The sequence below is a fragment of the Desmodus rotundus genome, chromosome 1 (genome assembly GCF_022682495.2).
Source record: "Desmodus rotundus isolate HL8 chromosome 1, HLdesRot8A.1, whole genome shotgun sequence".
NCBI lineage: Eukaryota > Metazoa > Chordata > Mammalia > Chiroptera > Phyllostomidae > Desmodus > Desmodus rotundus.
In genome coordinates this window covers 92,351,656-92,375,413 of record NC_071387.1, presented here as the reverse complement: position 1 = coordinate 92,375,413, position 23,758 = coordinate 92,351,656, and the positions used below count along the sequence as shown (strand labels likewise).

The following is a 23,758-nucleotide window of genomic DNA, read 5'->3' as shown; positions in this document are numbered from 1 at the left end:
AAGCTGGACCCAAGGAGGAACACACCAAGGCACATCATAATTACATTACCCAAGACTAAACAGAAGGAAAGAATCCTAGAAGCAGCAAGAGAAAAGGACACAGTTACCTACAAAGGGGTTCCCATAAGACTGTCAGCTGATTTCTCAGAAGAGACCTTACAGGCAAGAAGGGGCTGGAAAGAAGTATTCCAAGTCATGAAAGGCAAGGACCTACATCCAAGATTACTGTATCCAGCAAAGCTATCATTTAGAATGGAAGGGAAGATAAAGTGCTTCTCAGATAGGGTCAAGTTAAAGAAGTTCATCATCACCAAGCCCTTCTTATATGAAATGTTAAAGGGACTTATCTAAGAAAAAGAAGATGATCAAAAATATGGACAGTAAAATGACAGCAAACTCACACTCATTAACAACCACACCTAAAAACAAAACAAAAGAAAACTAAGCAAACAACTAGAACAGGAACAGATTCACAGAAATAGAGATCACATGGAGGGTTATCAATAGGGGATTGGGAGGGGGAGAGAGGGGGGAAAGGTACAGAGAATAAATAGCATAAATGATAGGTGGAAAATAGACAGGGGGGCGGTAAGAATAGTGTAGGAAATGTAGAAGCCAAAGAACTTATAAGTATGACCCATGGACACGAACTATAGGGGGGGAATGTGGGAGGGTGGGGGTGGGCAGGATGGAGTGGAGTGAAGGGGCGGAAATGGGACAACTGTATAGCATAATCAATAAATATATCAAAAAAAAGATCTAAAAACTCCTGAAAATTAAGGTATAGAAGGGTGTGTACTGTATTATCCCATCTGCCTTTAAGAAAAAATTCTCTCTGCATTTACACATGTATAGAAAAATTCTGGAATCTGGCAAAGTTGCTTCCCAAATTAGAGGGCTGAGGTCTGGGGACAAGGACTTACATTTCCTTATCTATACTTTTGTATTACTTGATATATTTTTATTCTGTTTTTGAATAAAAATGTATATAAAAACCCATAAACCATAATTAAATTCTATGTGTCCAAATGACACAAAACATAATCTTATGTATACTGTTGTAGCATATATACACTGTTACTTTGTCATATACAAAGTACCAAAAATTCATCACTAACAATATGTAAAACGAATCCCAGAGTTCACATATGACAACAAGAACCAGTGTTTCCTCTTGGTGGATGAGTAAGGCTTATGTGGCACTAACGGTCAGGTCGCATACTATTCAATCAGGATGGAAGTGGTCTGGGAGCACACACTCCATCATTTTATTGCCTGAGCATGAATCCTGGCTTGACTTTTAATTGTTGTGAGACTGTGGGAAAGCTGCCTAACTCTCTGTGCTGCAGGCCCCTCACCTACAACACCACAAGGACAAGTACTTACCCTGTGGGCTTCTGCGATATTAAGTTAACATATGTGAAACATATGTTAACTTAACTCATAGCATACATAACACCTACACATTGTAAATAAATTATAAGAACTTGCTGTTATTGTTATCATTATTGTAGTTATTGTACATGTGGTTTTGTCATTTTAAACTAATTAGGCATTACTAATTAGTAATGTAAGGCATGTGAGCAATTAATAAATGTGAGGATGCTAATGATTTTGTATTTGTTAGAAAATTATTGAATTAAGTGGTAGGTGTGATTTGAACCAGTTTGGGGACAGCCATGGACAACATATTGGACAATGGCCCATTCCCAGGCCTGCTCCAAAGTGACAGGATCTCTGGTCAAAATTCACTGATCCACCATCTCCACTTGATGTTGCATAAATGTTTATTGAATAGAGGAATACACAAATGAAGCAAAGTGAATGAAGCAGTACACATCCAGGTTGTGTGGAGACATAGGGAAAGCAGAATTCATTTTCCCCAGGTGTGATATCCTGAAAGCAAAGACAGGTTCCTAGGATTTACTCACATGAAGAAAGAAAAGACCAAGGAGGACAGCTGCCATTATATCCACTCAATAGGACTGAAGACTGAGTCTGAAGACAGTCCCCAGTTAAAGAGAGAGAAGGAAGAAATCAACCAACCAGAAACCACCTACACAGGAACCTGGATTGGGGGTGAGGGGAGACCAAGGTTTAGCCCTAATCTGTCTATAATCACATAACCTTAGGTAAGGCCCTGTACTGCTCTTACCTGTAATAAAATTTAAAAATAAAATTAACATGAGAGAGACAATAAAATCAGTAAAACTAAAATAAAATAAACAATAAAAATAGCTACCATGTGCCCACCACTGCAACATCTCATCATCTCATGAATTCCCATAATATACCAGAGAGGTAGGCATTCCTTATTCCTTTATGAACAAAGAATGGGGGCTCAGAGATCCAAATAGCAGCCAACACTTAACAGCTGGGTAATGCTATAACAACCCTATGAAGTGGGGACTTCTTTATTCTCACTTTTCAGATCAGGAAACAGGCACAAATGTTATGCAACTTGCCCAGTTCACACAACTAGGCAGTCCGCCTCCAGGGTGTGGACTCCGAACCACTAATCACACAGCCAACAGTAAGAACTAGGTCCAGGTGTGGTGCCTCAGTTGTTTGGGCATCATCTGTAAACCAAAAGGTCACCAGGTCGATTCCCAGTCAGGGCACATGACTGGGTTGCAGGATTGGTCCCCTGGGGTGCATAGGTCAGTCAACCAACCTATGTTTCTCTCTCACATTGATGTTTCTCGCCCTCTCTCTCTCCCTTCCCTGCTCTCTAAAATAAGGAAAAAATAAAAATAAAATAAATAAAATAGCTAGGGTTAGGATTTCAAACCAAGCGGGATAATCCAAAGCTCTAAAACAATCCATTCTGCACTAGATCAGAAGAGGCAAACCAGCAGCCAGTGGACCAAACTCAGTGATTTTAGAAATTAGGAAATGTTACATTAAAATCCTGCATTTCTAACTTCTGAAAAATTGGGAGTTCTGGCAACTGCAGGCTCATAGGCCCACATGGTGACAACAGGTTGGGACTGAAAAGTGGCCACTCCCATGAGATGGGATATGGGTAGTCAGTGTACCCTAGTCCTCACCACTCCATAGTACTCACTTGCCAACTTCCTCCACCTGCATCATGTGCCCACCTCTGGGGGCATTAAGTTTGCTACCCCTACAGTGAAGGCAGATGAAACTCCCTCAGTCAAAGGTTTCACTTGAAAGTTAATATTGGGCTGGCCAAAAAGACCCTTACTTTTTTTCCATATGATGGCTGTAGTAGTGCTAAGTTGTCTTTAACTTCATTCGAAACAATTTTGTTAGATTGTATTGTGACAGTTGTCATATCAGTACACATTTAAAAAAAAACTTACCACAATTGGTGAATTTTTGTGCAGCCATTTTAATATTGAAGATGGAAGAAAATAGGAAACATTTTCAGTGTAGATGTTTAGCAGCACCTCTCGCCTCTACCTACTAGAAGCCAATAGTGGGAGATAGCTGACATACTCAAAATATCCAAATCAATAAAGTTACTGGTGAAAATTAAGAATGTCTTTTTTACAGCAAAACTAAATGGACTTTTTGGCCAACCCAGTGCAATGATCAAATAAGAACTCAAAAAACTTTTATAAGGGCCAAAATAGCAGTTCCAAAAACTCTGGCTAAAAGTTTGCAGGAAGTCAAGAAGTCAGGAGCAGCAAGACTACTGGCATCAACTAACAAATGAGACACATCTGGCCAGAGGCTGAAAGAAACCAGAGTAGCAGCACGTCCAGGGTGCACAGAGGGAGAGCCATCCCTGGGCTCCTGTGCAGAACACAAGTTTCCTGTGGTTCCTTTTACCTGTTCGTAGTTTATGAACATGGCGGTCCCAAAACTGTTGGCTGCCCACTTGATTAGGTTTGCAGACTGCTCCGGAGTCATGTAGACCAGCACACATTCCGTTATCAGGAGTGTCGGCAATCTTGAGAGACAAAAAGGAGGCACATACATGTTTTCATCAGGTTGGGACTCTGGCTATACACATGTCAGAGTACTGGCAGGGCAGTTCACAGCCCAGGAAAACCAGAAGCACTTAGCAAGCACATGGTCAATCAGCACAGTAACATATGTGTGACACCATCACGTCCCAAAGATTTATACTACGCAAAGGTGAGCAGTGAGCAATGGCTGCCTGGCTTGTGAAAATGTGTTAAATGGCTACAGATTCTCCCCCACCTGCATCCACACTGTGGCAATACCAAAGTGCAGGTTCTGCCACTCAAGAGGGGGAGATCATTTTCTTCCCTTGGAATCTGCGTCAGGCATGTAACCTGCTTTGGCCAACGAACAGGAGCAAACAAGAAGCCTGCTGACCACTTGCACAGGGGTGTTTGCTCTCCAGCTGCACTGGCAACATAAAACCACCGTGCAAGTGATCCCAAGCTAGCTTCATAGGAGGGGTGGCCCCCTGCATGAACAAGGCAGTCCAGGTGACAGTGAGTCGGCCCCCAGCTGACCTGTCCTGTGTATGTGCATGCGCACACACATATGTGCACACACACACAAGTGAACCCCAGGGGATATCAATTAAGTTTTGCCTCCCAGTAGAGGAACCACCCAGCTACACCCAACCCAACTTGTCGTTTCAGGACCCTGAGCAACTAAATTATGAGCTGTCTGAAACCTCTTGAGTTTGGAAGGATCTGTTACACATGACAAGCTGACTGGAACAATGCAGAAATACTGATATTTACTTAACAGAATCTAGTTCTTCTTTTATAAGCTGATACCATGATGAATTGAAAACATGAACAGTCTTCAAGAAATTACATTAAAGTTAATATACATTCTCGCTTATCAGACCCAAACTACTGAACAAATTAGGAAAAGCAACAAACTCCTTCAGAAATATCTAAAAGCCTTAATTTTTGTAAGGGAACACAGACTCAAAGATGTTTTTAAACAAACAAACAAATAAGAAACCCCACTCCTGTTCAATAACAAGCAGGAGCAGTCACATTGGAACCCAGATTCCAAGATGCAGAGTGGGGCTCCAGGCTTCCTGTATCAGCTCTAATCATCACTCACTAATTTGCCCGAGAAAAGCAGTCGTGGCCTTAAACAACAAGACTCACCTTCTGCTATAATGAACACACTACATCTTGCAATCTGTGAATCCTTTTGAGGATTCCCCAAAGGGAAAAAAAAAGGCAGGTGGGTATGTAAATCCTAATGACAATTTGGTTGATGATTCTAGGCTAAACACAGAAACAAGAACTTCAAAATGTAGACAGCCATCACCACATAAATGAAAGATGTGACAGAAAGATCAAGCTTTAACTCCCTATACTTCCCTCCCCTCTGTCACCCAAAGCTCACCAGTTTTTGCAGCTGTCCTACTCCCCTTTCTCCCCTCTCAGAAGAATGGGGATCTTTCCTTTCCGCTGAAGGACACTTAGCCTCAAACCATGCAGACCCCCTTCCCTTTCTAGCAATGATCCCCCTAGTTGCTAAATTCTTTCATAAATTGCCATTGATTTTTGCCTTTGTTGGGGACCACTCTGTGTGTTTTGGAGACTGTAGCCCCGTGAGAGCAAGCCCTGAAAGGGGCTAATAAGTCTCCCTGGAAAACCAGGTAAAAACGCAGGTGGCAGGCATGACTCGACTCTAACACCAAGGGTTCCCGTGGAAATCAGGCCTGAAACGCACATTTTGTCCTTTGAAGCCTGCTCTGCGTAGCATAGCCCTGTTGATATAAACCTCCTTATCTCATGAAACTCGTCTTCAAGACCATCTGGCATCAGCAAATCTCACGGACCCTGACCTATGACGAATCTCTGTGTTCCTTCAATTGTTATCTGTAGATAACACATAACAATTGTTACCTGTTTAAGTATGACTATAGCCTTTTGACATTGATTGATGAGCTATGCATGTATGCTGAATACACCTACACATACCATTCCCAATAAAAGCTGTTTGGGAGAAGGGCTCCGGGCATCCCCCACTAGAGTGAATCACTACCCACTTTCCCACCAGAACAACAAGATTGTGTCTGAGGTGACTTACTTCTCATCCGCAGTAACCAGGAGAACTCTGCTGGATGGAGTTCTTCCCATATGCCTTCACTTTCTTCAAAATAATATTCCCTTGACTTTATCCCCTCAAGCCTCTCCCTTGAATTTTTCAAATATTCTTGAAAGTGTCATCTTCACCTACAGTAGATCATGTAGACATGTCTTTATCTCCCACTAACTCTTTAACTCCAATTTAATTATGATCAGCATCCCTGTGCTAAAGTCATACATCTCACTCCCCTCCTCTGTGTCCCGAAGGCCCCCACTCTCCAAAATTTGGTGTGAGCCCTTCGCCTCCATTTTAAAAATGCTTCTGCAAGGTATATATGTAATCATGAAAATATATTATTTGGGGGATTTGATTTTATACATTTGGCAACTCACTAAATATGTTACTCTGCAACTTGATTTTTTTACCCAACTTTTTGAGCTCTCTCCATGTTGACCTAGGTCATGAATTGTAAAGGTTATCCATCCATTCCCCTCCTGATGGACATTTAGATTGTGTCCAATTTTCTGCTACTAAAAATGGTGGCTGCAATGAACATCCACCTTGTGCATACATGCAGGGGACACACTTGCATGTGGAGCTACTATATCCTGTTACCCACATCTGCAATCTTACCAAATATTTCCAGAGTGTTCCTCACCATGGTTGTACTGAGTTCACTCCCACCCGTAGTGTGTAACCATTCCATTTACCCTGTCATCTTGCCAACAGTTAATATTGCCAGATTTACACATTTTTGCCAACTTGATGGGAGTAAAATGAAATTTCATCTGATTATTACTGTGGTTCCTTACCCCTTTCCTATGATATTCAGTTTCATCTTTGAGCTGCCTAGGTTGTTTTTTTTTCCCCATTTGCCTATGGGACTTTTTTTCTTTTTCCATAGTAGCTGTTCTTTATATATTTTGGATGCTAATCCTTTCTTTGTATGTTGCAACTGTATGTTTTTATGTGCAGAACTATCTTCTCTCAAGCTTTGTTTATATTACGCATCAGTACTATATTTTACAAAAGCAATACAGGTGATTCTGATGTGAAACAGACTTGAGAAACACTGCTTCTAAAAAACTCAAAATTACTCAAGGTAGCAATGAAATGAAGAATGAGACATACGTTATCATGCTGCACTTCCAACTGGCCTTGTCTCATGTTAGCATGAAACCACAAATGTGTAAGAAGTCAAAAAAAATCTCACTGTGTATTCATGTTACATTTCTTTAGTTTCTCTTCCAGTTCAGATAAATCTCGAAGATCTGCTCCAATAATGGCATATCTCTTTGAATCCAACATGTGTCCATCTGCAAATACAAGGAGATAATTTCAACAGAAATTAATCAAGAAGAGATTATATTCCAATGGCTACGGCTTCTTCAAAATTAAATTTATTATTTTTCTCCATTATAAGAATATATGCTCATTATTTTTAAAATTCAGATAAGAAGAGTAAAATTAACTAAAATCACATTTCCCAAAAATATCTACTTAGTGTTTTGGTGTATAGCATTCTAGCCTGTTTTCCAAAGTGCTTAAACTCATATACTCAACACAAATACTGTCTCACTGTCTCTCTCTCTCTCTTTCTCAACACACATACACACCGCACAGAAAAAGAAAACAGGGCCACTTAATACTTACTTTGAAAAATGCTTTCCCTACTTAAAAGTGATTTCATGGTGTTCTGCTGAGTGGATGAAACAACTGGCTGAGCCAATGCCTCACTACTAGATGTGGTATTTCCAAGTTGCCTCTGTCTTGGGCACTGGGATGAGCATCCTATATAGGTATCATGAAACACCCATCTAATTATTTCTTTAAAATAAATACAGAGTAACCTGTGTGACATATACATCCAGGGATGTCCCTGCAGTGTAAGACAGAAATGTTTTTTAAGGGTACAAACTTGCAATAAGTAGCACATAAGTCCTAAAGATCTAATGCAAAGTATGTCAACACTGACAACCATACTGTACTATAATCATCAAACTTGCTAAGAGGCTGGATCTTAATTACTCTGACCACTAAAAGGAAATGATAATAATGTGACATGACAGAGGTACTAATTATCACAATGGCAGTCATACTACGACAAATAAATGTGTCAAATTAACAGGCACACCTGGAGCTTATACAGTATTGTATGTCAAATATATTTCAATAAAAAAGTAGGTGGCTACAAGGGGAATGAGGAGGTCAAAGAGTAAGCCTATTTTACATCGGTACTGATTGGCAGGCTGCTCTCTCAATGGTGTGCCAATTTGTAAGATACTATGTTTCAAAGGAAATAATTTATGATCTTAACTATTTGCAAATAAAATAACATTTGCTTTAAAAGTATGCCAACAGAGGTTGGATGGCATGGTATCTCCAGTGGTTCTCAAGCTGTGGCTGCATCAGAACCACACACACTAATGGGCTCCACCCCCACAGTTTCTGATGCAGATCTTTCAAAATGTAGAGATTTGCATTTCTGACAAATTCCCAGATGCTGCTGATGCTGCTCATCTGGGACTTCACTCTCAAAACCACTGGTACAGATGACTGGCAATAGTGAAATGCAGGTGAAGGGTTCATGGAGATTCAACAATCTAGTCAGAGCATTTTTGCGTTCACCTGAAATTTTTTTCAGTTAAAGTTAAAAAAGAGATTTATGATAAAAAGAAAACTGCCTGTTTACCCAAAGCATCACTCAGCTTCCTCAAGGGTACAAATCAGGGAAGGAGTTGGAACATCCAACAGCCATCCTGTGTCACTGCTGGTAACTCAGGTTCTCCTGGCTTTGAGGACCCACAGCAAACAATGTGCAAAAAGGGTAAAGCTCAGCACAGAAGCAGGTTCTCTCTTATGATCTTGATGACCCCAACTAGCTGATTCCACTACACTTAGCCACACACCATAAGCTAAAAGAAATACCTCCCAGAAACCTACTGGGTGTTAGGAAAGCACCCAAGAGCAAGTGGGGAAACCCAAGTCAGCCCCCAGCACCACAATGCTCAAGTCAGGGAAAGAATATAAAGAACAGGAAGGCACTTGTCTGCCACACTATGAAGTCAAATGATTCCTAAACGCCTATGTGCCTTCTTGCAAATAACATACATATTAATAATAAGCATATTTTTTAAAAGATTTTATTTATACATTTTTAGAGAAGGGAAGGAAGGGAGAGAGGGATAGAAACATCGATGTGTGAGAGAGACATTGATCGGTTGCCTCTTGCATGCCCCAAACTGTGGACGTGGCCCACAACCCAGGCATATGTCCTGACTGGGAATTGAACCGGAGACCTTTTGTTTGCAGGCCGGTACTCAATTCACTGAGTCATACCAGCCAGGACAATAATAAGCATATTTAATGTAAGTTTTCTATCCCTAACAACAACAACAAAAAAACCCACAGAATTTTGAAGCATGAAGTTCAGGGGAGACATGTCTTACCAAGGATTTGGAGCTACAGATAGCTCATAAAGTAGAAATGCACACTGTTATGACTACTCTTTTAAAACTTGAGCATAAGGTACAGGGGAGATGGAAGGGTCAGTGCCTTGAGGCACACCTGGCCATGGCCCAGCCATATCCATAGCACGCTGGCATGTTACCCAGGAAACACTGGAGGAGATGGCCCGAGTCTCATTAACAATAGACTCTGATGATTCCAACAGTGTTGGGAAGCACCCTGCCTGGTTTCAGAAGTTGTATCCCCTATGGCTAAGGCTGAGTAAAATGACCTTGGGACCATAAGCCACGAAGGAGACAAAACTTACCCTCCCAGCAGCCTCTGCCCCCTTTACTTTACCCTGCTTGGCCCCTGGAGGATGGCCAGATCGTCAATGATGGGTAAGATTCCTCATGGGAGGAACAACCTAAGATAGGCACAGTCGTGAAGGGGCCTTCAGGGAAGGACTTAGGGGATTATGGAGGAGGGACAAAAGACCCTCACACCTCGGCTTTGTCATAGCCTGAATCCTCATTCCATCTGTAAAAAGTCTCCTAATCTCTTGGCTGCCCGAATCCCTGAATCAATGCCAAAGTGAGGTGCAGCCCTGTGCCAGATTCAGACCTGAAACAATGCCAAAGCGGGGTGCAGCCCTGTGCCGGAACAGGTGGTTCCCAGTTGGGAGGGCAGCGATCAGGCCTAAGAAAGAATGCATAATATCCTGTGAAACCTGCTTTGCTAAGAATGCCCTTAGTTTAGAGGCTAAGGGTCCAAGCACAAAATAAGTTTGTTTCCCAAAGTTTTATGGCCCTTTGGCGTCACTCTATCTGACCCTGACTCAGAATAAGCCCTTATAGGTCTTTGAATGTTATCTGTTCCTTGATCATTACTGCCTGACATTGATTAATGAGCTTTACGTATACACCCTGTATTCCTATGTAAAACTAAACCCAACAAAAGCCCAGGGAAAGAGGTGCTCAAGGCCCTTCTCTTTAGAGAGATTGGCCACCTTTCCTCCCCAAGTAGATCATGTCTTCGTAGATCTATTCTCACCCACAGCAGCAGCTGGGAGGGCTCTGTGGGACAGAGCTCCCCCATACAACAGCACACAGTCCATCGTGATTCCAGTGCCACTCTGAAGTAGGGGCTACTCAAGCTGTGCAGAAATAGGTCCATTACCTAAACTCCAAGGATGCTTTCCTCTCACTATGTGGGGAACAGAAGGTGTTTACTACAGAACACAGCCTCAGAGCGAGTTTCAAAGGAGTTTTGCTATTCTGGAAAAAAATGCCATCTCAGCATTCAAAGTTATATAACATTCTAAAATAGGAGGACATCATTTCAGCCTATCAGATTGGGAGAAATCATACTTATTTTTTAAATTTATTTATTTTTATTGTCTGTCATAACTTTATTGGGTCTCTCCCCTAAAGACAGATAATGTTATGCATATATGCCTTCAGCATTAAAACCAGATGACATAGGATTCTGTAGCATACAGAGATTCCTGGGGAGCTGCCGAGATGACCCTGGCTGCTTCAGGCACTCAGACTGGAACGGTGCCTCTCCTCCTATGTCTGCATGTGAGGCATCTATGCAGTGGGCTCCAGTCAATGGGCTCCTCTGGAAAAAACATGAACTTTTGTCCCTCTCTGCTGGATAAACTGCTGGGGATTGACTTAGCAGCTCTTCAGGCTACTGCTCCAGTTCTTTTTCTTTGTCCTGTAATCGTTTGGTGGCTTGTCCAAGGATCTTCCCACAGCTTTAGTACCATTTTCCAGTCTCAGACCCATCTGGCCTTGAATGTCAGTTTCCCCTGTGACCTTACTGATCTTTCCTTGAACCTCTTCTTCACTGAGTTGTGCCTCCTGGACTTCCTGCTGTAATTTTTTGGCTTCAAGACCCCTTTCCAAAGTCTGGATTTGAGACAAATAGTCTTCTCATTTTCTCTCACATTCTGTCTTTTTCTGTCTTATTTCTTGAAATTGATCCTTCAGCTGTTTTTCATTTTCCTGTCCAATCTGTAATTCATTTTCCTAAAATTCTTTCTCTTCAATTTTGACATCATTTCTTTTGATCTTTTGCTCCAGGCAATTTCCTTTTCAAAGGTAGAATTATATTTTTGCTCCTAAAATTGTATTTCTATTTCATTTGATTCTAACTCTTTCTCAATGGAGAGAAGCTTTTCTGCCTGCAAATGGATCAGCTTCTTTAACTCATCTGCTGTTGTTTTGCAATTATTCGGCATCTTTTGCTTAAATTCAGTTTCTTTACCTTTTCCAAAAATTTCCATTAATCCTTTGATGCCTCTGTAAAATGTTTATGATTTTCTATTAGGTTCTCTTCTTCAGATTGATTTGTGAATTTGAGACCTCATTTTAGCTAAGGGGGGCAAACTATGCCTGTATAAAGTTCTTTCAGAAATTTGTGCCACATTATCTGATGTGGGTCACTCACTGAGAGATGACGCAGCCTCATTCCACATAAAATAAGTTGTACATCACTAGCATACTGTCCTCATTTCTTTAAGGATATGATAGGATTCTCATGAGGCTCCAAATGTCTCAGTATCTCTGATTTTCTATCAGAGTGTACCTTCCACTTGAGCTAAGGCTCCTACACCCTCCTGAGAAGCTGTGACTTGGGTGACCTCACAAACAATCCTCTGAACTCCATCCACCCATACTTTAAGTTCTAGGGTACACCAGCCAAGGGTCACCCAAGGGCCCAGACACTGGTCATCAAAGGTGTCAGGTCATGTCTCTGGCTATGGAAACACGAAGAAAGCAGTCTGTGTAGTCAACTTAGCACCCTGGAGACCCCAAGCAGGAAGACTGTAAGATAGTCTCAAGGAATGGTAAAGCTCCAGACAGGTATTCTAGGAGGAGCTACACAGGCCACCCACAGTGTTGGCCCAGGCACTGGGGACACAGCAGCACCAGGAGCACCTCAGCTGCCCAGCACCTAAGTCAGGCTGCTCAGCCCCGCATGCCTCCTTCCATGCAATCTCTATAGGAGGGAGGCCCCAGCTCCCTGGTGTGCCCTGCCTGCACACCTCCCCTGGCGGCCCACAGTCAAGAGTGAGGATGCCCTTGGCCTAGTGGGGTGTGTGAGCACGTGGCAGCAGCGTTAGCCAGACTGGGAGAGATTTTAAAAATGAGAATACGCAATGAGAGGGTAGGGATTGAGAATCCTTACTCCCTCTAGTGGAAACAAAAATTAGTAAATAGGGTCTTAAAGGACAGCTTTAGCTAGTAGAATCCATAGTATGTAATTCTTTGCGCTGGCAATGTGCACACATACATATGTTTTCTATAGTACTGTTTAATATAAAAACATTAAAAAAGGAAGCAATTTAAATGATCATCAGTAGGAAATAGATTAAACAAAATGGAATTTCCATGCAAAGAAGTACTATGAAGCCGTTGAAATTAATGATATAGAACAGCGATTTTTAACGAGGGCCACAACACACTGATGGGCCCCAAGAATTTTTTAAACACGCAATACCTGACTATTTGCTCAGGGACACTGAACTCTTTTCCCTTAGATTGTCAAATTAAAAAAATGACAACAGCTAACACAATAGCTCTCTGGTGTGAATGAATGAAAATTATACATTTTTTCTTGTCAGAGAGCCAAAATATATATTATATATATAAGTTTAAGTAATTACTTTATGTGTATTTTAGTAATTAGTTTACGTGTGCCATGAGATAGAAAAGGTTGAAAATCGCTGATGTGGAGAGCTATCCAAGCAGAGAGGTAAACAGCCATGATTTGCTGGGATGTGAAAAGAGCAAGTTGCAAACAGTACATGTTAATCGTTCAGTTTGTTAAAATTACACATAAATATAGATTTGTACACAGAAACATAGATTCATTCACTCAACACATCTATTGAACTACAACATCTATTTATTCAATGTACACTCATTCAGCAGACATCTATTGAACCTTCTCCGTGCTAAGCACTGGGCTGCATTTGTGTGTTCCTCTCCTGACCTCTGGGTACAACACTCAGCCGTCCTAGAAGATGACGACATTTGTTTTCTTGGTGTGGGGTGGGATTGTGGAGGGTCTTTATTTTCCACTTCATATATTTCCACATTGATCAAAAGCAATGTAAAGTGCTAGATCGTTTGCTACACATAATTGTTCTGAAACAAATATTAACCAAATACGTAGAAGTCACAAGAACAGAAGTGTGGAAAGGCAAACAAATGGCAAAGCCTGAGTAGGTTCCACTTACAACTGGTATGAGGGAAACAAAGAGTGGGGGAGACATTTTCTGTGGAAACGTAATTGGGCGCCCAATCCAACAAGAACAGAATGACCAATGACGTGAGGTTCTGAGTAAAAGGGGGCTTATGAGTTGTGTGATGGCTACTGGGTGATCTGGGCTGGCCATCCAAGAAGACCACCTTCTCCAAGCATGTTTTCTGACCTGAATTATTATTAAGCTCCTTGCACTTCTCTGTCAGACACAATCTGAAAATGATGGAAGATTCTGGAAGAGATTTACCTTAATTTCAAAAATATGGAAATGCAGAAAGTGTTGCTGGAAACATTCATAATTAAAACTGAAGGGGAAAAAGAGAGTGCGGGGGCCAAGGAGCTAACGTAAGCGGGTGACAGAGTGCTGGGGAGAGAAGTAGCAGATGCTCAGCCCCTCCCAATGACTTCCATGTAGGAGTGAGGGTCCAAAGTTACCACAGATGGTCTTTCCAAGGCAAGCAGGAAAGCCAGATTTTCATTAAAAACCTCCTATCAGAATGTTGGCAATTAATTTAAAAAAAATTTTTTAAAGCACAAGTGGCAAACACAAGGCCTGCAGGACGAATCCAGCCCTCCACCTTGTTTTATCCAGCCATGCACCTTATTTCTACCCAGCAGCAAGGCCGAGCTCCTTGCCCCTAATTAAGGAGCAGTTACATTTATACAGTCCTAAAATTACATTCGGCCCTTTGAAAGCAACCGCGAAGCTGATATGGTCCCCAGTGAAAATGAGTTTGACACCTGTTCTAAAGAGGTAAGACTGGGGACCTATGGACATCTAAGAAGAGTCACACAAAAAGCTTTTTAAACTCCTTCATTGTAACTATGAAGGAAGTATAAAGGGATCAGAAGCAGATACTGTGTGACATCGTGTGCATAGACACACACACACAAATGCACACACATGCACACACATGCCATCTTTAGAAAGGAAAGGGAAATCAAGCAAAAATAGCTATATAGTTATAACGCATTACTGAAATTAAGGATACTTGCCAATTTGAAGTGTGTCCTCTGAATGTAATTCTAAAATAGGTTTCGATAGAAGAGGCTTGAATCTATGGGAAGGTGGAAAAGAGGAGAAAGATGAGTCAGGCAGCTTATTTACTGCAAAAATGTACACTCACTATAAAAATGGCAAGTAGGTACTGCTACTGTGGGGTCTACTGTTCAACTCCATTTAACCAGAGGCACATAAAGTTGAACCGCCGTGGACACCTGTCTTGGGTTAGGTCAGCTAAGCATTATACTCAGAATTTGACGTCAATCACAAACTGATCATGAAACACTCAGACTCAGAAATAGCTAAAGACATGCTACCATGAATTCCCCAAATGTTCCAGTATTTGTCAAGCAATCTCTACTTTTTTGCCTCTTCCCAAACAAAATTTTAAAGATAGCTATTATTTCTCACAGATAACTTAGAAAGTTCACTTAGAGCTAATGCCCATAACATTTATGTGATAACTCCCCCAATCAGGACTACGGAAAAAAAATCAGACAGCCAAATTATCGGTAACCCAGCCACCATGTTCAGATGCCAATGCATTTCCCACTCCAGTGGGAACCATCACTACTAGACTGAATTAGAGCCTCCTTTCTTATACTTCACTGAGGTCTAACAGGCTTTCTTGTACTTCATAGTTACCAGAGCATCAGAATTGCCATATATCATTCGAAAAGCACATTTAATATAAAATATTTTTTTCTATTTGGAAAGGGTAAAAATCTTGTTTTCATAGGATAAAGTAGAAAAAAACAAGGCTTGAAAAGTATTTCCAATTTGTGAGGATTGGACATTTCTAAAGTACAAGTTTAAACTTTTAGGCTTATTAAATGTTTGTAAGTACAAGAATTAGGATTTTATTTCAATGACTGATTTAAATAGGAGGGAGAAAGTGTGTGTTAATACTGTTAAGAAACCTTGACTCTGGGCTTGAAGCCAGGATTTAAATCTCAGCTCCACTCTTCCTAGCTGGGTGACCTTAGGTAAACTAACCAAACTTCCTTGGGCCTCAGTTTTCCCATTTGTAAAAAGGCGATAACAATAGCACTCAACTCGTAAGTCTGCTCTGAGGATTGGATGAGACAACCCAAGGGAAACATTTACAATGGTCCCAGGCAAAGACAAGCTCTCAGCAAAGGTTACTGAGGTTACGTCTACAGCTCTGCAAACCCTTTGAAACCTGGAATAGCTTCCACAATATCTCATGTAATCACTGATTAACTTCAGTCTCCATTCATTCATTCAAAAAATATTTACTACATGTCTTCTCTGAACAAGGCACCTCGCTATGACCTAGAGATAAAGAAGCAAACAAAACCAACACATAAAAAATCAAATTATTTAAACTATAATCAGTAGGGTAGAGGCACAGGAGAGGGCACATTTCCTTTTGAGAACTGCATGACACATTGGAATAAGGGTCCCAGGGCAAGAATGAAGGTCCAGAGATGCTCATAGGAAAGCAGTGCACAAAAATGAGGTCCTGGCGATCAATCCTGCCACCTACTGAGAGCTGGTTCTGAATTCTTTCTTCTGGCCAAAGCCATACTTACTTGATGCTGTGCAGCTTTCTTGTGACTATCATTGGAAAATCGACTTCAAAATATTTACTTGGGAGAAGATCTTGATCCTGAGGAGAAAAACACAGTAATCTTTGGAATTACTTATTCATGCACACATTTACTGATCATCTTCATGGACCAAGTATGAGGCCCCAAAGAGTAATGTGGCACTTAAGGATTTTATATCAGGGAAACTGTATGGTCAGAAATCCATTCTCCAAATTTATTTGGTCTCAGCATGAAGAATGGACAGAGGAAAAAGATAGGAGGCCACTGAGGTTATCCAGGTAAGAAGTAATGGGGAGCCTGAACTGGGGTCGTGATCGCTGGGATAGAAGGGGGAGATAAGAGGTTCTTTGGAAAAAGGACATGACATTATTTCCAAAAAGCAGCTTGAAACCTAACAGTGCAAGTCAGTAAATTAATGTATGTAGCAGGTCTGACCAGCAGTTAGGGGATAAAATAGAATAAAATAGCAAATATCAGAAAGCATGACATCTGTCCTGACTGGTATGGCTCAGTTGGTTAGGTGTCATCCCGCAAAAGTGAAAGGTCGCCAGTTTGATTCCTGGTCAGGGCTCATGCCTGGTTTGTGGGTTTGGTCCCCAGTTGGGGCACATAAAAGAAGCAATCAAGCTATTTTTCTTTCCTGGCATTGATGTCTCTCCTTTTTCTACCTCCCTACCCCTCTCTCTAAAAATAAATAAATAATATCTTTAAAAAAAGAATTCATTTAAAAAAGCATGACATGTAAAGAGGGTTAGTATTATTTTGACATACATTTATTTTTTTTTCTTCTGTGAGAGTAGAGTATAGTGGAGAGATTTAAAAAACAGGCACTCTAGAGCCCAGGGGCAAGGGTTCAAATCACAGCTCTACCACTTGTTTGCTGGGAGGCTTCTAGAAAGTCACTTAACTCCCTGGGCCAAGGTTTCCTCACCTGAAAAGTAGAGAAATGACAACACCTCATGGTGGTGTGACAATTAATGAGGAATACACAAGTGACACTCAGAACAGGGCCTGCTTTATTAAGCCCGTATGTAGTCCTATTATTTATTAATTACAGACATAGGTACATAGATGGGGGTCCTGGCTGAGGGTGTACATTTATTTTGTACTGTGGGTTGCAATAAAAAAACGTGTGAAACACACACATACACACACACACACATGCGTGCTTTCCTTTTCTATTTTGCTAGCTTGGTTGGGACCATTCTTGAATGCCTCCTCTCCCTGTCGGCTCTATCACCACCTACACTGACTGTTAGCAACACCCCTCTGGTGTCTCTCAAGAATACATGTCATGTTGTAGCAGCTCTTCATGCCTGAGACTCAGCAAGAAACGAGGTGCTCCACACCTGGCCCACCTGCCCAGTGGCTCCCCCTAGAAATGCGTTTAACAGCCTTGCACCCACCTGCATTTATATTCCAGAAATGCAGAACTTGATGTATTTTTTAAAAAGGCAAAAAAGAAGAAAGAAAAGAAAGTTGCTGACATCCAGAACGTGGTGGTAGCTATACTGCTAAAGGATGGGATGAATGGCAAGGCTGACACTCTTGTTTCTGACTTGAGCAACTTGCATAACCAAGTATGCAGACAGTAACAGGAGATGGAGAACAGGTACAGAGGGCAGCAGACAGACATCCCTGAGGACTGCAGAATGGGGGCAGAAATCATGAGCAAGCATTTCCAGTAGGCAGGGGACCCCTAAGGGCAAGTATCAGAATTGTGAGATCAGCCATTCCCCACCCATGTGGAGAATGGTCCTCAGATAAAATCTCAGGGGATCTGGCCTGGGGCAAAAAGGGGAAGGTGAGGAGTGGAAGACAGAAAAAGGGAGACAGAGAGAGAAGAAAGAAAAGGACAAGAACAGACTTTACCCTTCACCATACAGTATTGCTACAAACTGAATGATCATCAAATTTCTATTACACCCTATATATTGCATCTCCTGTACCTGCTTACCAGGTGCAAAGTCCTTCTTGGATGCAACCTCAGCCATATATCCTACAGCACCCCAGTGCAGTATTAATTCCCTACAAGAAGCATACCATGTCACTATAGCCCACATCTATGATCAGCCCTCTGGCCCAGCAGATGAGTCACCTCTCACATGGCAGCACCAAACACACATGCCTACAACCTCAGCTCTGCAAGGAGTCTATTTGCCTCAGTACACATAAATGCAGATGACAGTGGTTCCTGTTGAAGAGACAAGTAAGTGGCTGTAGAGATGTCTAATGACCATTCTCCATATACTTTCAACCCAGTAACTGGAAGATATACAGAAGGGTGTTCTTACATGAAGAAGACTGTGAAGGCGGAACAATCATGGATTTTCTGATCAACTGTGCTTTGGGAAAGTATTAACAGTTTTGCACAGGTTCTTGAAAACATTATTTATAGGGAAATCAACAGAAACTATAAGGTTCTTGTAAGTTCTATAAGGTTCATAATACCCTTAAATTATTCTAGTAGCTGTTCCACTGATCAACTTTATTATAGGGGAAAAAATATTTATCAAATGTTATTGCAAAAAAAAAGAGGAAAAAAAGACAAGAAAAAGGGGGAAAAACGAAAACTTCAATTTTCTGGGTACGCACAAAGACGATAAATACTTATGATTGTGTCTTAGCTGGTGTGGCCCAGTGGATTGAGCACTGCCCTGCAAACCAAAGGATCACTGGTTCGACTCCCAGTTTCGGGCACATGCCTGGGTCAGGGGCCAGGTCCCCCACTAGGGGGCGCTCCAGAGGCAACCACACAGTAATGTTTCTCTTCCTCTCTCATTCCCTTCCCCTCTCTAAAAATAAATAAATAAAATCTTTTTAAAAAAAGACTTATGATTATATGATTGGATTTTTGTGATTTTGTGTTTAATTTGTGTTTTTTCTCAGCTGTATGAAATAGGCTTTCTGATGTTTAACTAGCCCGACTTCACCCATGAAGTTCTGTGCCTGTTGTGTGACTGTCATTCAGTGTTGCCCTCAGTGCCTCCTCTTCACTTTCCATTTTCTTTCAATGTGGTGTGAAGCGTCTTACTCTAAGAATTCCAATTTGCCATAACTCTTTTGATGCTGTAGCTATTTAAGTAAAAGTAAGTTCAAACTAATGATGTAGAATGCTTTGACCAAATGAGCTGGTCTACAATGCCTCGTAAAACAGCAGGGCAGAGCTCTTAAAAGGTATGGAAGAGGTTTAGGAGGGATAAATGGTAATGAAAAAAGTACAAAAAAATTCCAAAGAAGTGGAATTGCTGTATTAAAAGATGTATAGGTGTGAAATTTATAAAAAATGGTCAATCAAAAATGAGTTGAAACATTTTACATCCTTACTAGCAATATATGTGAGATGTAGTTGCCCAGCATCCTTGCCAACATGTCATTGTCAGTCTTTATAATTTTAGGCATTTTTATGGATGTGTAGTAGAACCTCTTTCTGGCTTTAATCTGTATCCTCTAGACCAGTGATATTGAGCATCTTTTAATCTGGCTATTGGACCTTCACATATCTTCTTTTTGAAAGTGTCTGTCAAAGTCTTTTGCTCCTTTATACTGAATTGGTTTCTTTTTACTATTGCTTTGTATGTGTTTTTCATATACAATAAAGTAATTTGTTGTATATTAAAAAAGGTAGCCCATAAACGTTGCTTTCAAAAGAAAAAAATGAATGAAGGAGGCATATAGAATTCTACAGCTTCTCCAGTATCTTGATCCTCATTAGATCCTGAAAAAGAGGTCACTGTGGAAGAAAAGCTTCCAACATGCATACCTGGAGCTCTTACAAAATAGACACTCACTCTCGCTTTCATGGCTGTGGCAAGTGAGGTTGCAACTTTTTATTCTGGGATTCTTTGGCTCTTCTGACACTCCACTCCCAAGCAGCTCACAAGTCACTGGAGCAGGGAGGATACCTAAGACCAAGTCTAACTCCCAGAGGGCAGCCAGGAGCAGCCAAAACCTCTCAAACTCAAAGGGGACCCAACAGGGCTGACTGCTTCACAAGCTGCCAAAATCAACACTGCTTCCCCATGTACATGATCCTCTGATTGCGCAGAAACAGCATTCAGGCAACACCAAAAAACTCAGGCCCCGTGAAGGGTTTCACTCACTCTTTATTCTTTGTTAATGACAATACTGGAACCTTTCCTTTCCCTATTCTTGCCCGCTGCCTGGAGATGGAAGTCTTCAACCATCCAAGCAGTCCTGGAACCCTGAGAGCCCATGAACCAGTTCACACAGTAGTGGCAGCAGAAAGACTGTGATTGCCAGCTAAGCCTCTGCTGGGGCATCAGGGCACCATGCCAGGTAGAAGTTACATGAGATAACAAGACCAATGGACACAATTTTCCCTACTCTTTCAGAGAAGCACTAATATCTCTAAAACAGGGATTAGCAAACTTTCTGTAAAGAGCCAGAAAGTATTTTTTTTAATTTTTAAAATTTTTATTCAGTTACAATTGTCTGCATTTTCTCAATCAACAAACAAATGTTGGAGAGGATGTGGAGAAAAGGGAACCCTAGTACATTGTTGGTGGGAATGCAGACTGGTGCAGCCACTGTGGAAAACTGTATGGAATTTCCTCAGAAAACTAAAAATGGAACTGCCCTTTGACCCAGCAATTCCACTGCTGGGATTATACCCTAAGAGCCCTGAAACACCAGAAAGTATTTTAGTCTTGCAGGCTCCATGGTGTATAATCATAACTACTCAACTCTGCTGTCATTGTTCTAAAGCAGCAATAGGTAAGATATGCCTAAATGGGAGTCGCTGTGCTCCAATAAACTCAATTCACAAAAATAAGTGGCAGGCCAGTGGTCCACACAACTTTGGCTCTAAGAGAGCAAACAAGCATAATTTTGTTCTTTTCAAAAAGAACTTTAGATTTTTTAAAAAAACCCTTTACAGCAACAAAAACAGTTCCACAAAGGACTTTCAGACCATATGTTGTTCCCCTTCCTCACTACTGATGGACAACCTTTTCCTGGGAAGGGGCACCTAAGCCTCGGTGTACCTTGTTCAGAAATAAAAACCTCAGATTTATTATTAACCCATCTACAAGGCAGGAAAAATAAAAACCACACACGACCAGGTCAAAAGGTATCAGGCCCAGAGGAGGGATTTCTCCCAAGGTCCCTGTCTATACCCTGCCACACACTCTCCTCCAGTGCCTTCTGCCATGACCTGGCCACTGTGTGACAGGCACAATCTACCCCCAGAAAAGATGCCTCCAAACACAGGGCTGCGTAAAGAGGAGAGAACAAGGGATCTGGAAGCTGACAAGCTGGAGCTCAAGGTCTGTTCCATGTTCCAATGTCACTGGCTGTGCAATCTGGAAAAGATACCAGGTCTTGCAATCTATCTATGCACATCTCCTCACAAAGCTCTCAAGGGAATTCATGAGGTCCTGTTTGTATTGGGTTGGTCCAAAAGTCCATTACACTTTTTCCATAAAGTAAAGAACACATTTTTCATTTTCACCAGTAACTTTATTGGTCTGGATATGTTGAGTATGTCCACTATCTCCTGCCACTGGCTTTTAGTGGGTAACGGCCAGGGGTGCTGCTAAACACCTTCCAATGCATAAGATAGCCCTACAGCAAAGAAACATCTGGCCAAAACATCAATAGCACCAAGAAACTTCACAAACCACTTTTGACACATTTGATCAGTCATAGCACCTTCACCATACACTGCACAATTTTTTTTTTTTGCATTTCAGTTGCATTTTTACCATTCTTGAAATAATAAAGCATAATACACTGAAAGTGTCATGTACATTCTTCCATCTTTGGTATTAAAATAGCTGCACAAAATTTCAGCAATTTTGATGAGGGTATTTTTTTAATGTACGCTGATACAACAGTTTTCACAATACAATCTAACAAATTTGTTTCAAATGAAGATAAGACAACTAAGCACTACTATAGCTATCACATGGGAAAAGCTAAACAAACTTTTTGGCCAACCCAATTAAAAGCACTTCATCATGTGAATTACTCTTATCCTGAATGCAGAACAGAGACAACCATTAACACTAAAACCAAGTTGAGGGCACTGAGTTCTTGCTTCAGTAAGAGAAAGGTTGGGAGCTCTAATGACCATAGACCTTCTTATCAGGTGAGCTGCTATAGGACCAAAGACATATTCAGGTCGGGTTATGCCCATACATTCTAATTTATCTTCGTGTCCACCTGCAAGAAATCTGGGGAAATGCACGTATTCATTACTGCCTCATGACTGACCTCAAAGAACCAGGAAATATCTGTACAAATGTACAAAAAAGGACATGTAATCAGTGAGGTCCTTGTAGAAAAAGAATTTGGCGGTAAAATTCCAGCCCAGGAGTCAAAGACAAGCACCGTTGTCCTGGTTCTGCCATTAACTAGTCCCAACTTCCCTTTCCTGTGAGTGTTTTTGTACCTGCTCTTGAACCTAACAGATCAATTAAGGGACCAAATCAAAGAATGGCTACAAAAGGGCTCTGTATCACATTGCTGTCACCCAGTCATGCAAACCTCCAAACCTTATCCAAAACACCATTATGCTGACAATAGAATCTTAGTTACCATGAAAATTACAAATGCATAGGCTCTTTGTCTCAACAATTCCACTAGTAGAATTTTTTCTCCTGACATATTTCCATACATGCAGATGAAAACATACACAGGATTGTTATTAATACTCTGTAACAGCAAGAGATGAGAAACAACCCACATGTCCTTCACTAGGACCCTGGTGCAATGAAATATGGGGCTGATGGCGGTTGGGGGCATGCAAATAGCTGGGGACAGTGCTGGGAGATGGGCTGTCACTGCATACATTTTGATGTATTCTTTAACTTTTTCGAGCAGGTAAATACCTTCAAAAATAAAATGTAAACAATTTGGGAAAGAGGAGGGGGAATTTTAATGTACCTTTAATATCCAGAAGGTAGTATCCATCCCAGCCCCGAGGTTTATAATTTGACAATGACATTCTGTCTTCCGCAGAAAGGCCTTTGTAAGCTGACTTATGCCATGAACTCGAGCAAAATAGCCTAAGAGAGAGACACGGAAACAAGCTATTCCTTGGTTATGACAGCAGCGATACCTGCAAAGTCCACCAGAGAACAAAAACAGAACACTCCTGCCTTCCTCAGCGTCAGCAGTGTCACTGTAGACATTATGTGAGACATGGCAACTGCCAAATTCTCTCCCCCTTTTTTAAAGCTGTCTGATCCTAAGCAAGCACAATCTATTTAATGGTGGAATTAACTATCTTAAGAGAAATAAAACGTCCTATGATTTTACTTAAGAAAGACAAAGACAAGGGTTTTACATGAAAACATTTGATTTAAATGTTCCTCTTGGAAATGATGTCTGGGAATTTGACCTCTTGACCTTTTTCATGACCATAGAGAAAGCTAGTCAGTACTCTGATAAAACTCAAAATTGCAAAATCTAATGCAAAATATTT

The 23,758-nt window shown here is 41.1% G+C and overlaps 1 protein-coding gene and 1 pseudogene across 1 annotated transcript in view; both read right to left on the bottom strand.

Annotated features, from left to right (window-relative positions):
- The window catches only part of LCMT1 (leucine carboxyl methyltransferase 1), a 57,610-nt gene that overhangs the window by 9,012 nt on the left and 24,840 nt on the right, over positions 1-23,758 (bottom strand). The window contains exons 3-7 of the mRNA XM_024560558.4: positions 23,218-23,339; positions 16,291-16,367; positions 14,728-14,789; positions 7,220-7,322; positions 3,799-3,919 (exon numbers count right to left, since the gene is read on the bottom strand). Coding sequence (XP_024416326.1) covers positions 3,799-3,919; positions 7,220-7,322; positions 14,728-14,789; positions 16,291-16,367; positions 23,218-23,339 — 485 coding nt within the window. The remainder of the gene's footprint in view (positions 1-3,798; positions 3,920-7,219; positions 7,323-14,727; positions 14,790-16,290; positions 16,368-23,217; positions 23,340-23,758) is intronic.
- On the bottom strand, positions 11,039-14,600 carry LOC112304693 (ras association domain-containing protein 8 pseudogene; annotated as a pseudogene).